The sequence below is a fragment of the Pseudorasbora parva genome, chromosome 6 (genome assembly GCF_024679245.1).
Source record: "Pseudorasbora parva isolate DD20220531a chromosome 6, ASM2467924v1, whole genome shotgun sequence".
NCBI classification, from domain to species: Eukaryota; Metazoa; Chordata; class Actinopteri; order Cypriniformes; family Gobionidae; genus Pseudorasbora; species Pseudorasbora parva.
In genome coordinates, this window is record NC_090177.1 from 42,741,442 (window position 1) to 42,759,849 (window position 18,408).

The 18,408-nt window shown below is 40.1% G+C and overlaps 1 protein-coding gene across 1 annotated transcript; it reads left to right on the forward strand.

The window, feature by feature from the left end:
- The first annotated feature begins 45 nt into the window (after positions 1–45).
- srsf6a (serine and arginine rich splicing factor 6a) lies at positions 46–17,173 on the forward strand. Its single transcript, XM_067446972.1, has 6 exons — positions 46–258; positions 3,989–4,236; positions 7,761–7,876; positions 12,069–12,271; positions 15,006–15,083; positions 16,126–17,173. Exons 1-6 carry the CDS (start codon positions 152–154, stop codon positions 16,571–16,573), a joined length of 1,200 nt encoding a protein of 399 aa, XP_067303073.1. The 5' UTR covers positions 46–151; the 3' UTR covers positions 16,574–17,173.
- The last annotated feature ends 1,235 nt before the right edge of the window (positions 17,174–18,408 follow it).

The window sequence follows — 18,408 nt, forward strand, 5'->3', positions numbered from 1 at the left end:
TTTTGGTATCGGACTTTTAAACTGAAAACTCTCTTGTTGTAGACGGTGCGCTCCGGGTCGAAGAGCTTCCGGTTTACATCAGGACAAAAGCCTGTCGTGGCTGTTTTCATCTGTTGGAGATAATCGGCTGCTGAGCGCAAACGAAATCAACATGCCTCGAGTTTATATCGGTAGGCTGAGTTATCATGTCCGCGAGAAAGATATCCAGAGGTTTTTCAGCGGCTATGGGAAGCTGCTGGAGGTTGATCTGAAAAACGGGTGAGTTCATTCATATCTGCACGCGACACGCACGAGGACGGTGCGGGGCTATCAAACGCATCCATAATGCTAAACGCATGCTTGGTTTTCAGCTCTTAGGTTAGTATTTAGTTCAGTGTATAAACGTTGATTTGTTAAAACAGCAGCGCTAAGCTCAATGGACACTTTATAAAACGGACGTGAGTTTGTTTATTTGCAGCCCTTGTTTATAATCAACGGATGCAAATAAACAAACTCACGTTCGTTTAGGCGGTTAATGTTTTATCCAGGGTTTAAATGGGTCAGTTGTCGCAGAAACCCTTGGCTAATAGTGTCGCCACGTTTACGCGGGTCAAGCGCCTCCATTTTCTCGGCCTAGAAACAGAATCGGCGGTTAGCCGTGAACCGATCGCAAAAGATACCGTCAGTTGACGTTAAACGTGTTAAATTCACTCTCTTGCTTACACATACAGTCTACACGTTTTGTCTGTTATGTATTGGGACACTAAAATAATGATCCAAATTATTCAACTAAATATACGAATAAAATGTATTAAGTTAGGTCTTATTTAATTCTATAAACTACTGATCTGCCAACATTGTCGCTCTATGATAAATTAAAATAAGCTAACATCACCGTTTTCTCCAGAACGACTGTACAGCCAAATCAAAATTTGTTGCAATATTGTCCTGTTTAACAACGTGAAGCTACTTTGACACAATCGGCATTGTAAAAGCGCTATATAAATAAAGCTGATTGATTGATTAATGTTGACTTGAGAACCCCAATAGTACTGTATTTATTTGACTTGATTTGGATAGATTTTCGGTCTCTTATAGCGCTCTTCTGGCTGTCCATCTTTCTAGCTAAGTTAAATCGCTTTGGATAACGTCCTAACAACCACCCAGAAGACCATATAGCAACTGTTAGGTCTGTCTTATAGAATGGCCTTATAACTTGTGGCTTGTAAAACTACTTTAATTCAAAAAGCTTGACATTAAGGTTTCCAGGTTATTTTCTAGCCAGCCTTTCTCAATCCAACATCAAACCTTTTAATGTTGTTTTTAGCGCTGGTCTGGTTGCATTTACAGACAAACACATTGATTATGCAATAGGGTAATTATTTCACTGGATTGATATTAATTCAGTAAATTATGGCCTGGTTTCACAGACAGGGTTTAGATTAAGCCAGGATTAGACCTTAGTTCAATCAGGACATAAGTCGCTTTAGACTAGCCTTGTCTGGGAAACCGGGGTAACTTACATGAGTCCTCAGTGGCATTATATTGTTCTTTGACTTGATTTGGGTAAATGTTCTGACTCTTCTCAGCGCTTTTCTGACTGTCAATCTTTCTAGCAGTTCCTACCAACTAGCTTTGGATACCATCCTAACAACCACACAGAAAACCATCGATAGCTGCTCTAAAGTTTCTGTCTGATAGACTGTTCAACCTTAGCATGATACTTTTAACTTCTTTAATCTGGAAACCTTCATTTCAAGATTTTCTAATTACTCAACTTCTAGCCAGACTTTCTCAAGCCAACATTAAACTTTCTTGGCCAGTGTTGGTTAAGTTGCTTAAAAAAGTAATCTTCAAAAGGGAAATTAGATTACAGTAACACTTTACTATAAGCTTCATTATTTAACTACATTAGTTAACCTGAACTGATAATGAACTGCACTTAAAAAGCATTCAACTTTGTTAATGTCAACATTTACTAATACATTATAAAATCGTTAACATTAATTAATGCACTGAACTAACATGAACAAACCATGAACAGCTGTATTTTTAATAACTAACAACGATGAACAAATGTACTGCTCATGGTTATTTCATGTTAGTTAATAGATTAGTGTTAACTAATAAAACCTTATTGTAAAGTGTTTCCTAGATTACTGTACAAATGACTCTCCAAAAAGTAATTACTTTCTAAATCCTATATCAACCTCAAATACATATGGCTCTGTTAATTTATTCAAATAAATAATATACAACTACACAAGTTATACTTACAACACAGATTCTGTAGTTAAACGTATTGCGTTTAATTAGTGAATTCCAGACGTGCGTAAATGACGCTGCACGCTCATTCATAATTAGCATAATCCCTGCCCATGAGTTACAAATGCAAATGACATGACCAGGAATGCTTGAATCTTCCTGAATTTTTTTCTCAGGTTTGGCTCCAGGATTTTGCATAAATGTTAAAGAGACTATTGGCCGTATGTCTAGCAATAAATGTTACATTATCGTGTTATAGCCAGCTGAAAATGCCTGGTGCTCTTCTGAAAATGGCCGGCTGGTGGCGCTAGGGAGCACTTTGTAAGGGCAGTGTTTTTGGAGATACTTAAGTTGCTGTGATACAGAATATTCATGTAATGTGTTACTAGTGTCTTGTTTTGGAAAGATTTTACTGAATATAAAAATGCAATAAAAACCAGTAACTTCTCCATTATTGTTCAGTCTGTGTACAAGTGGGATGATTGGTCTGTGTAGTTTTTGTCCCGCCCCTCCTCCACTGTGATTGGGCCTGGACATGTGCTGGTTTAAGCAGGGGAACCTTCCGTGCCATGCATGATGCCTGGTAAAAAATGCTAGCATAATCTACAAAAAAAATCCAGAAATCACAATATTTGATTTTTTTTAAAAACTAATTATTTGTATGACACAGCTGCAGCAAATAAGTTTTTGAACACCTGAGAAAATCAATGTTAATATTTGGTACCGTAGACTTTGTTTGCAATTACAGAGGTCAAATGTTTCCTGTAGTTTTTCACCAGGTTTGCACGCACTGCAGGATGGATTTTGGCCCACTCCTCCGCACAGATCTTCTCTAGATCAGTCAGGTTTCTGGCCTGTCTCTGAGAAACACAGAGTTTGAGCTCCTCCAAAGATTCTCTATTGGGTTTAGGTCTGGAGACTGGCTAGGCCACGCCAGAACCTTGGTATGCTTCTTACAGAGCCACTCCTTGGTTATCCTGGCTGTTTTTCGGGTCATTGTCATGTTGGAAGACCCAGCCTCGACCCATCTTCAATGGTCTAACTGAGGGAAGGAGGTTGTTCCCCAAAATCTCGCAATACGTGGCCCCGGTCATACTCTCCTTAATACAGTGCAGTCGCCCTGTCTCATGTGCAGAAAAACACGCCCAAAACATGATGCTACCACCCCCATGCTTCACAGTAGGGATGGTGTTCTTGGGATGGTACTCATTCATCTTCCTCCAAACACGTTTAGTGGAATTATGACCAAAACGTTCTATTTTGGTCTCATCTGACCACATGACTTTCTCCCATGACTCCTCTGGATCATCCAAATGGTCATTGGCAAACTTAAGACGGGCCTGGACATGTGCTGGTTTAAGCATGGGAACTTTCCGTGCCATGCATGATTTCAAAGTCTTAGTGTATTACCAACAGTTACCTTGGAAACGGTGGTCCCAGCTCTTTTCAGATCACCTCTTGAAATATTATGGTAGGCTTACATAATGCATCAAAATACATCATGTTATCAGTTTGCCTAAATTAGAACACAGAACATTCAAATGTTTTTTCTGCACCATTTACACGTGGTAGGGTAGGTGTACATTCATTTCATACCAACTAACATTTTGAAAATATGAACATTTTCGTGAATCCGAACACTTACGTCAGAGCGGCTTTACAAACGATTTGCACACAAATTCGTTCTGGTCTTTTCATTAATGAGGCCCATTGCTTTTTAACCTAATCAGAGCTGTGTTCACAGGTATGGCTTTGTTGAGTTTGAAGACACCCGAGATGCAGATGATGCCGTCTATGAGCTGAACGGGAAAGAGCTGTGTGGAGAGCGGGTCATGGTGGAGCATGCCAGAGGTCCTCGCCGTGACCGGGACAGCTATGGAGGCGGAGGAGGAGGCGGCGGTGGAGGAGGAGGAGGAGGGGGTTATTATGGAGGAGGCAGCGGCGGAGGAGGGGGTGGAGGAGGAGGTGGAGGTGGAGGAGGAGGAGGACGCAGTAAGTACAAGAACATCAGTTATGTATTGCAGAGAGTACTTTGTTTTTAAAGTTCTGGAAACCAGATGTTTCTAAGAGGATATTAGGTGCAAGCAAGGCTATAACGCACAACTTGCTACCCAGTTTATGCTGCTTAAAGTGATTTTTCTTTTCGTCCTCCTTGTGATTCATTTACAAATAATTTTCTGTATTTGTATCATGCTGTCAATATCAACATGCTGAAAATGCTGTTAACGAACTGATGTTTTGCTTCCCCTCCTTTCTTTACATTTTCAGTAGGGCTGGGCGATATTTTTTGGGGGGCTGAATGGTGATAAACGGTGTACCTCTGTATTTTCGACAGAAAAAAATTGAAAGCTTCCTGACCATTGTTGCCCTACAAACAATGTTCATATTGAGGGCTATGAAAACACACGGTGACTTACTATTTAGATGTGCAAAAAAAGGGTTGAAATCACATGACATTCTATGTAACATTACTATCTAAAAAAAGCATAAGTTAGAATCACTAAATTAGCTAAAAACTAAAGCACGGACTAAATGTTAACTGGCAAGAGGAACGCACATTCACTCATCTGAGCTTAGATGATAAAGATATTTGACTACTGTAACGGGTGATCAAAAGTAGGCTCTTTCACAGTTCATAAAATACACATTTAATGTCCATCACATATTTAGGCAAAAATTAGCTGTATTTTAGTCAGTATGAAGACGCTCATTCTCTTGTGCCTCGTCTGTTGCGTGCGGGGCTCGTTCACTGAACTCTGTGAAGGTTGGCGGAGACTCGCTTTCATGACGCTCGTCCTCTCCTGACAGCAAAATGGAAATGTTTGCGTATCTTTTCTAACATTAGGACGTGTGAAATGTAAAGCCGCTTTTCCAGCGGTACTCTGTGTGTTTCGACCCCAGGCTCTGAATGAAGTTCCTGGTAAAAATGTCTTTATCAGAAACTCCCTGCTCACGAGGTAGTGCTTTTTTTTTTTTTTTTTTAAAGTTCAGGAACTTTCGGGGGTTGGTCTTGGGCGGTTTCTGGGACAAATTGTTCCATATAATTTCGGTGGAAACGCGGTCTAAGTTATCCACTGAGCAAAACTCCACATCTTGTACGTATTAAACGGCAGAACATCTGACTGGGGCAAGCCGTGTTAAACTATACACCTTAACTATATCTTCGGAGTTATTTTGAAACACTTTGTCATGTCTCATGTTTAGGGTGCACTTTCGCCAACGCAGCTCCCTCCGTGTCACTATTCTTCAGATGTGCATGTGATATCAAACTAATGTCTCGCTATAAACTGTATCATTTATGAAATATATGTCGATATACCGCCCAGCCCTAATTTTTAGTAAAGAAAACCACAGCAGCTTCACCCCGCTTTCTGGATTCCTTGTTCTCATTATGTTGATGTAATGAATTGTCATCTATGAACATTTAAAGGGATACTTCACCCGAAAATGAAATTAGCCCATGATTTACTCCCCCTCAAGTCATCCTACGTGTATGACATTCACAATTCAGACAAACACAATCATAGTTATGTGAAATATCCTGACTCTTCCAAGTGTTGTAATGTCAGTGAATGGCAGCCCAAAATTTAAAGCCCAAAAAAGTGCATCCATCCATTATAAGTGCTCCGCAGAGCTCCGGGGGTTAATAAATCCCTCTGAAGGCGACCATTTTGAATCACTTAATGCTTGGGTTAGCCAGGACCTTTATTAATATGACTCATTGTGTCCGTCTGAAAGAAGAATGCCATACACACCAGGGATGACTTGAAGGTGAGTAAACTAGGGACTAATTTTCATTTTTGGGACATTTTTGAACTATCCCTTTAAGCCTTTAGCCCATTCACATCAGGCCAAGTCTTTGCCAGTTCTTTTTCAAAGATTTTAATTTGTTTGAATATAATTTGAGTTAAAATAAAACATGACGTTTCTTTTGAGGCTGTTTTATACCAGTGCTTCTCAAACCTGTCCTGGGACCCCCACCACTGGCCATTTTGCATGCCTCCCTCTTTGGGGACACCCAATTCAAGGCTGAATCCGAAACCGTCAACCACTGTTCCCTGTGTTAGTCCACTAATATAATTCGCTTGAAGCAGTGAGAGAATTCGGACAGCCGCTGTGTGTACGACGGCTGTACTCGTTATTGTGGTGCATTGTGGGATAATTGAGTGCACTCTAACGTTTCGGACATCACTGCAAATCCTTTCAAATAGGGGATGCACAATTAATCAAATTTGCAATCGAGATTACAATTACGGATGCCTCAATTATGTAATCGTTCAATAAAATGTGATGGCAATTACAAAAAAAGTCTGCATACATTATTCTGTGTGCTTAATGTTTTTCTTCTACAGCTTATCTTAAGGTTTTTTTTTTCCTCCGTTGTTTTATTTTTAATATAACATTATAATATCATGCATATTTTACTTTTATTTAAAGTAACCAAACCAATGTATATTTGACTTAAGCCATAAATGCAATAGAAACCTCAATGAAAGTTTTTTTCAGCTCGTTTATTCTGATATGACACAACTATTCAAAACGTCACTCAATGTAAGTTGTGATAGATGTAATTTACAATCGCAGTTACGATATCAGGGGAATAATCGAAAAATAGTTATTATTTTTTCATAATCGTGCAGCCCTAGTGCCCTGTTGGTGTGTATATCTCTTCTAATGAGCTGAGTGTGTTAGATGAGGGAGACGTCCAAAATGTGCTGTGCTGGGGACAGGCTTGACAAGCACTGTTTTATACAATGGTGTTTCTTTTCCCCATATACCATTTGTTCTTGCCTTTTAAGCTTGTGTTCTAGCCCAGTGGAACTAAGTAACATCAACGTCCATGTATAAGTTTAATTTTATTTCCAATTTGATTTTCACAATAACAAAGTCCTTGATGTTTCAATTTGAAAGAGTCCAGTGGGGGCTGAGGCTGAGTCCAAGTGTCGTTGTGGCTAAGATGACTACCTGACCGGTTTGGCCTTGGCCTCTTCACCTTACAATGTGTGTGTGACCTTTGCCCCTTGATGCTTTGGCTGACCTTACCGGAAGCCAAGATGACAGCAGCCTTTTGCCAATAGACCAGGGGTGATGGTGAGGAATGCCATTAGTTATTGCTATGTTGTCCATATGGAAAGCCTCTAGCCAAAATGTAATAGAAATGGAGACATTGGGTTACGCTAGCATTTCTGTACGGGCAAGTCAAAGATGTTCATGCGAGGATTTGTGAGCCTAAATATTAGACATTTAAATGTATCATGCTGCCTATCAAAGTATCATTTTTGCCCTGAAAATGGGGATGATTGTCTTATCAGTTTCTCTCTTATCCAAATAGTAATGCCTTTTCTGGGAGGCAACAAACTGCTCTTGAGTCTGAACAGGTTGGCAATAAGCAACAGAGGGCAAATATGACTTGTATCCTCTCGTAGGTTCTTATGTTAATTCAGTGGCGTCCGCCTTTCCTGGATTTCTCTGTCATAACAGGCCTTCTTTATGTCCCCTTCCCTTTTCTTCTGAAGGTGGTTACAGCAGCAGAAGTCGCACCGGTAGGGACAAATATGGTCCTCCTGTCCGCACGGAGTACCGGCTCGTGGTGGAGAACCTATCTAGTCGCTGCAGTTGGCAAGACCTTAAGGTAATGCTGGTAATGTACACATTAAAGGTAATTAACACATGATAACTGAGTAGATCGTTCTCTGGGATAAGTTTTCATGAAAAGAGTTTTATCTCTAAGCTAATCTGTTTTTAACGCTAGTCTATGGGGCAAAGGATAAGTGAAATTAAATCGCTAGTTAACTCCACTAACAAGGTTCAAAATAGCCTCACACTAACACGTTAGCATAACGAGGGTCCCTACATGCAAACCGAAGCATTGAGAACTTTGTAAGTGTACAAACAGTTTAATAAGAAGATACTTTATAAACACAGTGCGTTACGAGTTCACGGACAGGTGCCATCTTGGAAAACAGTCTTGACGAGTCGAGCCACGAGCGCTGTGCTAAGTGAGCCGGTCAATCGGAATTAAGTTTGTGAAATCTAATTACATGAAAATGCATGAATTATATCTGTTTATTAAAATATATGGTTGACTAACTACTAGAGGAGAAAGTGTCCCACATGAAATTCAGTCACAGTTGATCACATAAAACAGAGTACGTGGCTCGACTCGTCAAGACTGTTTTCAAAGATGGCGCATGTCCGCAAACGCGTAATGCACTGTCTTTATAGTGTCTTCTTATTAAACTGTTTGTACACTTACAACGTTCTCAATGCTTCGGTTTGCGTGTAGGGACCCTCATTATGCTACAGTATGAGTGTGAGGCTATTTTGAGCCTTATTAGTGGTATTAACTAGCGATTTAATTTCACTTATTACCGTATTTTCGGCACTACAAGGCGCACCCGATTATAAGGCGCACCTTCAATGAATGGCCTATTTTAAAACTGTTTTCATCTATAGGGCGCACCGGATTATAAAGCGCATAGAACAGAAACTACTGCAGTCAAACGTTTGACTGGGTTTGCGTTATGCATCCACTATATGGAGCTGTGCTAAAGGGAATGTCAACAAAACAGTCAGACAAACTGACTATTCGCACGGGACTAGTATTATCTGGGGACCTCTGGTGATTTGTAATAATTGCAGAGGTTGTCTGTGATCTTAATCCCGTGCGAATCGGCCATGTCTGTAATTTGTAAAGTAAAAATTTCCCTGCAAATTACCTACCATATTTCGCCGAACACCGAGGTCCTGTGATAATATTAGTCCCGTGCGAATCGGCATCTCTGTGATTTGGCCAGGATTAGGCGGATCGTATATCATTTTTTTCAAGGTTTCTTTTTTCCCGTGTGCATTTCTGTCTTTATCTTTCACGAAGAATGGAGGCTGCATTCATTATGCGCACCGTTATGAATTCCCGCACGGATTATACTTTCACTTTTGAATGAGTACCAATTTGGGAGCAAATTGCTTGAATGGTGTGTTTAATATTAACATCAATACTATTCTTAATGAAAAACAGAACAATAGAACAGCACAATGACAAGCTCGCTTAAATGGGCGCTTTTACATTTAGCTTTGAAACTGAATCTTCTGCCGTATATTGTCAACTTCTCACTCGTGATGAATGAGATCTGACTCCTGCCGCTGGTCTGTGATCAGTTCAGTTTTTAATTGTAGCGTGTTCTCTAACTGAACGAAATAATTTTTATTACTATAAAACTATCAAAACTATATCGATACGACTGTTTATGATTTCATACAGCTATAATGAAAAAACATTTACAAGTCCCGACATCATATCCGGGAGAAGTCAGTAAATTCGAGTAAAATCACAGCGTTTGCTTATCACGTGCGAATGTGCCACTGCCACGCAAAACTCAGATGTGGGGGGAGAAATTTCTAAATCACAGAAGTCCCAGATACTAATCCCAGGCGACTAGGGCTTAAGTCAAACTTTATTAAGCGTTCTGACAACTCCGTTTACTCCCATGGTAACGTTGTTCAAACGTTGATGTGCATATTAATATCTCCCAGCCTTGGTAATCGTTTGGCAGTTGCTGTGAGACGGTAGTTTGTTTGCGTATGGAGAGATTATGTCTTTTCATAAAACGAAAGCACCAAGAAGGACCGCCTCGAAATTCATCGCTGTTCATGCCCCGTGCTAGCGCTGCTGCTTTCATTCAAATAGTAGTTTACCAGTCGTACGGAAACATTATTAAATCGTTTTTATTGGTTTTTCATACTGAAACATTTTGACAGAGTGCCTTGATCCCTATATAAGGCGCTCCGGATTATAAGGCGCACTGTCGGTTTTTGAGAAAATTAAAGGCTTTTAAGTGCGCCTTATAGTGCGGAAAATACGGCATGTGCCTCATACACTCGCATTAAGCTAATCTGTTTTTAGAGAGAAAACTTTTTATATTCGATTTTAATGAACCCGCATCCCAGAGAACGATCTACTCGGTAATCATCTGTTATTTACCCCTAGGGGCATTTCTCACCGGAGATGTCCTTTAACTAGGGCTGGGTAAAAAAATTGTTTTAATCTGTTAGGGGTTAACAGTTTATGACCCAGGACCAGTAGTGAAGAAAGTAAGACTGAGTCAGGATTGCAATTAATTAAAAGAAAAAATTACTTAAGAATAGTTTGCAGTTTCAAAAGCAGAAGCCAGCTTCAAGTCTCACAAGAGGTTCGTAGGCCGCGCTCCCTCTCTCACCGTTTCGTTGCCTCGCCCTATCGTACATACAATGGTCCCAACAAAGTGGATGGTTCTGATTGGCTCAGAGACAATGCACAGTCATGGTAAATTTCCACTCATGTCAGTTAATCTGATGCACGTTTCCATAGACGTGTCACTTGTTGACGCTTTAACCCCAGAATCGGGCCCGCAGTGACCTTCCAGATCTGGAGCAGGTGCCAGCTTACCCAGAACAACAAGTCCACCCATCGCTTAGGGTGCTCATTGTACACCATTCTCAACACTGATCTGAAACAGAGAATATTGCGCACAAACACAGATACACAGTCTCTTCAAGGCTGGAGCTGATTAAGCTCCAGTTCTTACCAAAACATACTGATAGCATGTGCTTTCTTTCAGCGAGAGGGGGACACAATATTCATCTTGACTCTTTAGTGTTTCAGTAAAAGGAAATATAAAAGGATATAATATAATAAATTAAATGATAGAAACTTATGAAAACAAGAAACACAAAGCCTAATCATAACTGGAAAGAATCATTATAATATAGGAAAATGAATTTTGATTAAGGTTTTGATTATGAAGTTAATTAGGATATATGTACTATATACAGGTGCATTGAAGCGGCAGTAAAGTTCAGAATTCCCCTTTCAATATCGAGTCAAATTTTTACGCATCGCTATCGATTTTCTTAAATCCCAAGAATCATTAGGTATCTTTTTTTAGTTGGTGAATGAACAGAACATTGTAGAGCCCTCCTATCCAATAAATCACAATAATCTTTGTGCTTTGTCACTATTGATATCATTTAAAATCTGATGCATTGATTCATGTCCATTTTATTACCAAAAAAAACACGTACGGTTTTGGTGCTGTGGCGTAAGATTGCTCTGGTGCAGCGCAGCTCACATGAACTGATCATCTCCGCTGCTTTGATACCAGTTACAGCGTGAAATAAACATGAATGAGCATCTGAAAGTTGTAATAAAAACAGTACAACTCGCCCAAATCTGTATTGTCTTATGTAATCGCCCATCAGTGTTTCAACTGCGGAAAGCCGTCAATAAAGCAGCTTATGAACAATGTCATGTAACGTCACATTTATCTTAGAAAACCATATCCAGTGTCCATAAGCTCATTAGTCGGCTAGACTCATTTACTCACGAGAGGAGCATTTTTATAAATATGCTATATAAACCATCGTGGGGCGGGCCTTCCTTATTTGATTAACTTGCTTATTTGTTTGTTAATTTTCATGAAGTGTCTTAAGTTATTACTCTTGAGTCACACTTGTGGACTTTCTGCATGAGTGCCCTCCGGTGTAGAGTATGAATGAAACCAACATTACGTGAGTTTATCACTGTATTTTGGGTAAAAATATAGCACAAATATTCCTCTATAAAGATATTTGATGCGACCATGGTAATCCACAAGTTTTTATTCTAATGTGTGATCTTTTGGACTAAAAGCCCAGAGTTATGTAAATGTATAACAGGACGGTGTCGGCAGTTAACCGGTGAATTTCCAGTCTAATTTCGGTGCATCACTACTTTATAGTGGTGTGTATTTTACAAAACAAGCTACTGTGTGTTGTGCACCGAGGTGAAGGTTTGGTCTTCTGTGCAGGATTTCATGCGACAGGCAGGTGAGGTGACCTATGCAGACGCCCATAAGGAGCGCGCCAACGAGGGAGTCATTGAGTTTCGCTCTCACTCTGATATGCGGAGAGCGCTGGATAAACTGGATGGGACGGACATTAATGGCAGGAAGATTCGTCTAGTTGAAGACAAGCCGCGCCGTCGTCGTTCCTACTCTGGGAGCCGCTCTCGGTGAGTGTTAACTTATTAAATTGAATCACCAGTTGGCTTGTTTTTATTTTAATATTGAAGATACTTAAATTTGTCAGGACTGGGAAATCATCTTGCTTGGCTCTTTTCACCTTTGGTTAGTGATTCTAGTATTAAAAGGTTTGAGTTTGGGCCATATTTCACTTTTTTTACACATAAATGTGTCCACGGTGTACACACAACCACCCTATTATGGTAAAAATCCAGCCACTCCACTGATCTGTATAATGACTGGATTGCTGCTCTCGTTCTAATCTGCCATCAGGCAATGAAGCCACCGGAAGAGTTTGAGTCCATCAAATAGTATCATTGACTTACAGCCAAAACATTGACCCAATTCGCAGCGTCTCGGTCTCACAGGATTCGTTTTACAATATATGTTGTGTATGGTCTGTAAGGAGAGAGGATGATTCGTATATTGAAATCGTTGATGATCGATCTCTTCTTTGTTTTTTTGGTTGTTGTTTACTACACATTGCTTCAAAACAGCTTTACAGTCATCATAGGAAATTTGTTTTTGAAGAGAAGTTTTTGATTCATTTGTTTCAATTTGGCGCCATTTAAACAACGCCATCCTCAGCAAAAACGGAAAAGCCCCAACGCCCATCCACACGGCAACAGTATCTGGTGGCCGTAGAGCGCAAACCATGAAATGGGTTTTGAAACTACCATCATCCTTTTGCAAACCCCTTAAAAGGAGAATCTGTGAACTGCGACAGCATGTACCCAAGCATTGCATGTTTGGCCTATAGGCAAGCGCATTTGAATACGTGTGCAAATGTGTTTTTATCTGTACAAAGGGGAAGTGATCTGATCCGGCCGACTGCAGTAAACATTAGTGACTAACATTAGTGTGGATGCCACTCGTCTTATGATGTAAGGCAGGGGTCTCAAACTCCCGGCCCGCGGGCCACTTGCGGCCCGCAGGATGATATTTTGTGGCCCCCTACTTGACATCAAAGTTTAATGTTAGTGTGGCCCGCGCGTTGCTCTGAAAACCATTTTTGGCGGAGTCGTTGCGTGTGCCTGTGCCGCGCTTTATGCCTCACTTCGTGTGTGTGTATATGAGAGAGTTAGCTCAGCCCTCTCTCGTGCAGTATAATTGGTTGACACCTCGTGATTGACATGAACAGAGGCTAATCAGACAGTCGAAATGAATGTGGTTTAATGGCGCTCAAATGGCCAATCAGATCAAAGTAGGCGGGATATACATTCTCTTTTGGTCCGCGCACATGCTCACTCGCGCAGTCACAGACGAGCGCTTCAATATATCGCGTAATGCTGTTGCGGAGAGAGACTATTCTTTCCGGTGAAATCACAAAACTAAATTGCACACAAAATGCAACGTGTCCATGCTCTTAATAAGCAGCCGATGTACGTATTTATTCACTCATGCGAATAATCTCGGGACTAATAATATATTTGACGACAATTAATGCTAATATTGTTTGCAAATAGTCCCAAATTGATTATTTCCCAACTAGAATTAGACCTAGAATTTCGTTCACTGATCTGTTTGACCTGATTATGGCCTTGCTTTGAAATAGTCTATTATTTTAAATAAAAATAAAAACATTTATTATTTCAGTATTACATAATGACCCGGTTAATTAGGGCCCTTTTTTTTGGTGACACTGATAACATGGAAGGAATTAGAGAGTTGTGAAATGCAGAATGTCACGGAATTTGGGATGAAAAAATCAAAAGTATGTCAGTCCCTTAAAGGGACAGGTCACCCAAAAATGAACATTTTAATTTACTCTCCCTCATGTCATTCAAACCCGTAAGACTTTCCATCATATAAAGCGATATCAAGTCTCTTCAGAAAAATTTGAATAAACAGTTTTATTCTTATGGATTAGTTTTACGATCTCTTTATGAATTTTTGGAAGTGTGAAAATGGAAGTTGCTTAGACTGTCAATGGAGGGACAGAAATCTCTCGGATTTCGTTAAACCTCTTTTTTTGGTCAAATTGATTCATGGAGATCTGTTGGAAATTGTATTTTTAGAAGTGTTCTAATACAACTCAGTGTGCACTTCCTAGACATGTACACTTGTACAGAACACATTGATGTGCTTTCCCTTCAATTTATTCCTTAAAACAGGCTTAAATGAGCTTCATGAAACCCTGATAGCGAATACCACTGTGGCTGCGCGGCAGCATTACTTGTGACGTTGTGAGCAATCCAGTTCTCCATAAAGATCAGTGATCCAGTCCGTCTGTTATTTTCCCCATAAATCAGAAAGCCTCTCTAAAGAGCCGTTCTGAAATGCGTTCATTGTGAAGGCCCTGTTAGTTTAGCTCTTTCCCTGAGTGAACTGTACACAATCCACCATGTTTGTCCTTCGCTAGAGCATTTCACAACAGCGCTCGAGTAAGAAATGTGTACTTATTCAAGCTGCTAAATTTATGGTTGAGAATGTGAGTGATTTTTCTGTTCTTTTGTTGTTTGATTCACATTAACAGCATAGACAGCAGCAGGTACTGTATATTAGCCGCTCTCACTTCAATACACCGATCTAATGTACACATGGGACGAGTTCATCTTTAATGGCTTTTTTCTCTCCCATCTTATATTGACTGGGCAAACAGTCCTGCCGCAAACTGAATGCTCAACAGAGCACGGTTAAGATAAGAGCCACAGTATTCACACTTACAGTTGACTCCGCAAATAATGCCAGGATGGGAGTGTTAACGCTGTGCTTTTTTTCCAGGTCTCGTAGCCGGCGTCGTTCTCGCTCTAGGAGTCGGCGTAGCAGCCATTCTCGGAGCAACTCCAGATCTCGCTCAAGGTATGAACGAATCATGAAAAGTAGGGGTGTGACTAGACTAATCTCACAAAACGAGACACGAGAGCAGGTTCATGAGATCGGTGTCGTTTCAGCAATGATTAAATGCATCACTAAAAATTGTATTGTTTGCAGGTGCATTTTAAATATTTTAACTAATCCTCTTGAAATGATTGTCACTTCATTTCTAGCCTACTTTCTGAGTATGAATTGTTGTATAGCTACAGTAAAAGACAGCAGTACTGTATTCTTTCCTGTATGATTGTCTCTTCAGACCTAAGAACTGCACATGAGCTTCATTTGACCTCCTAACTGAACCCCTTCACACGAATTCATTGTAGATATTTGCTCAATTATATAAGTTTGATTGTATATAAGTGCAAACCATAATCAAAGCTTAATATTAAAAAGTGCAAATAGACCTTTTTTTCTTCAAGCATGATAAAGAGCTAAGAGATGGTTACAAATAGATACGTTGTCTTATTGAGAGATATTTGCCTGCCTCAGGGAGCTGCTTTCAAACCGCGGTGACGTATTAAAATCGCATCTGAATGCACGTTCTCGTTTACCTTCACTTTATATTTCGTGATTGTGCGTATACTTTTTGATTAGGGAAGGGTGGTGCTAAACGTGCAGTTAAAAATGTAAGTCTGGCGCTTCTGCTGCGCAATAAATCCTCCGCCACGGTCTTGTTCACTAACATGTAACACAAGCTCAATGCGAGCGCTTCACTAACACGTAACACACTCATAACACGCTTGTCTTCTCGGCACAGGATCACTGCGGTGAACAGCTCGTTCTAGATGAGTTGATGGAATTGAAGCAACTTATGATTATCCACCTGAATTAAACTGTTTTTATTTCTAAAAACAGGCGTAATGTAAACTATGAATATGAACTTTAAAAATATGATGAGCCGGCTTTGCACCTCGACGAGGAATCTCGCTACAGTTTAGTCTCGTGAGGTCTCTTCACACCCCTAATGAAAAGTGATTTTAATGTGTGTGTTTGTCCTTTCTTTCATCTTCTGCTTTGTCATCCGTAGGTCTCGCTCTCGCAGACGCCGCTCCCGTTCCAGGTCTCGTTCCAAGTCCGGACACAAGTCCCGCTCCAAATCTCCATCGAGCAAGTCTCGCTCGCGCAACCGTAAATCTCACTCTCGCTCTCGCTCCCGCACGCACAAGTCTCGCAGTCGATCGACTAGCCGCAAGTCTCGCTCCCGCTCGGACGACCGCAAGTCCCGGTCTAAGAGCACTTCTAAAGTGAAGTCCGAACGCGAGCGCTCCAAGGAGAAGTCAGTCAGCAAGAAATCCCGGAGCAGATCTGCGTCGCCTGTGGAGAACGGAGATGTGGGACGGCCCAAATCTGCCTCTCGCTCTCCATCGCCTCCGGCTGGAAAGTCCCCAGACAGGCATTCACGCTCCCGCTCGAAGTCTGCCTCGCGCTCAAAATCCCGCTCCCGTTCCCGTTCCAGATCCAAGTCCCAAGACTAGTGTTAAGTGCAGTTTGTTTTTGTCCCCCCCTCCCTCCCGCCTCTTTAGCAGTCATGGGGCCTATTGCACAAAACTAGGATAAGGGATTAAGTTGGGATATCCTGGCTCAATTTATCGTCTAATATACCGTTATCTTACGTTCTTGGTGTGAGTATGCCATCAGGGGACATTTACATGACAGCTGTGTACTAAATTTTGCATACAGATGACAAGAAATCTTAATCCCTTATCCTAGTTTTGTGCAATGGCCCTGGTTTTCCAGGATAGTTTTCTAATGGTAATGATGGGATCCAAGTCCAAAGCATTGCATTAGTTTTAATTTACACATCTTCAATAGTGAGAATCATAGCTTCGATATTTTATATACATACCAATGGCATGAAAGAATTGATTTAATTTAGTGTGCTGCATGTCAATCTTTTTATAAACTCTGATCCTCTGTGCGTTGTGGCTGGAAAAGGCCTCCAGGCGGCGAAACGACTGGCATCCCGTGGCTTCTCAAAATGCTAACTGTTATCTGAGAAATTAAGGCTTCCTTTTCTTCATGTAATTCGTTAATTGAAAACTGTCTGATTTTGTTTTATTAAAATTCACAATCGATTTCACTGTTGTTGGGTTTTTTTTCCCCCACCAAAATGCAATGATTTCTGAAGGGCTATATTTTATGCTTTAGCCCTTAAAGTGTGAGCTCTGCAGTGTGTAAGTTTTAGCGGCATCTAGTGCTGAGGTTGTGGATTTCACCCACTCGCCCCTCCCTTTCGAAGCACATGAAGCTCCGGTGGCAAAGATGTTGTCTGAGACCGCAGAGTAGCTAGCGCTCTAGAGCATTTTGTCTGTTTAGGGCCACCGTAGAAACATGAGACAAAATGGCGGCTTCACTGTATGGAGATGGGCAATATAGTTTATTTCTGTTGATAGATCCTCAAAGTTTAGCACACTGCACCTTTAAGACCCATTCACACCAAGGATAACATTACTATAAAGTGTAAATAATCAGTTGAAATAAATATAATCTTTTTTGTATAAGCATCAAGTGTTTTTTATTTTTTTATCCTGGTTAAACATTAAAGCAGAATATTTTTTTACGTCTATTCATTATTACCCACACATGCACTTTTTTTTTTTTTTTTTTTCAAAAAGTTGAGGTACATAAGCTTGGATAAAGGACGTCTATGATCAATCAGATCCAAAAACAAACCCTGTAGGAATTGAGTAGTAAGTAGATAGATTGACAAATAGATTGGATCCAATATTTGGTCATATTGAGATTTTATAAAAAATGTAGGCTGGTTATTTTTGATCCTGAACATGACATTCTGCTGCAAGGCAATACTAAATTTTACAATATATATGTATATTATAATGAAAAATTTGGATATATTTATTCCCCAGGGAATAACACACAGGATTAAGAATTGGGTTCATACTTTTTTTTGGAATGGGATAATTTTTTAATTCAGCTATTGTTTTATCTTGTAGACTATTTGTAAACATTTTATGAAAAATATCTTATTCAGGACCGTACTAAATAATAAATAACACATTTTGTATGACCGCTCTTATTTTAAAATATTAATGTTTTCACAGATTCTGCAAGCGCTTCACAAACCTTCAAGCAGCATTGTATATTCTCTATATATTCACACTGTTTATATTATATCTTGTATAGGCTACGTGTATAGGCCTACACTCTATATATGTACTTGAGTCCTATTTAAGAGGGTAAAAAGCACTCAAGTGCAATGCATATATTATAAATTTTACAAAACGATTGTATTTGCAGTTTTCACTTAAGTAGGCATTATTTCCATAAGTAGCCTACTTATTTATTATTC

Coding starts and splice junctions, on each gene's coding strand:
- srsf6a (XM_067446972.1), top strand. CDS start 152: ATGCCTCGAGTTTATATCGGTAGGCTGAGTTATCATGTCCGCGAGAAA. Junction 259..3,988: donor GAGGTTGATCTGAAAAACGG/GTGAGTTCATTC, acceptor CTGTGTTCACAG/GTATGGCTTTGTTGAGTTTG. Junction 7,877..12,068: donor GCAGTTGGCAAGACCTTAAG/GTAATGCTGGTA, acceptor TCTTCTGTGCAG/GATTTCATGCGACAGGCAGG.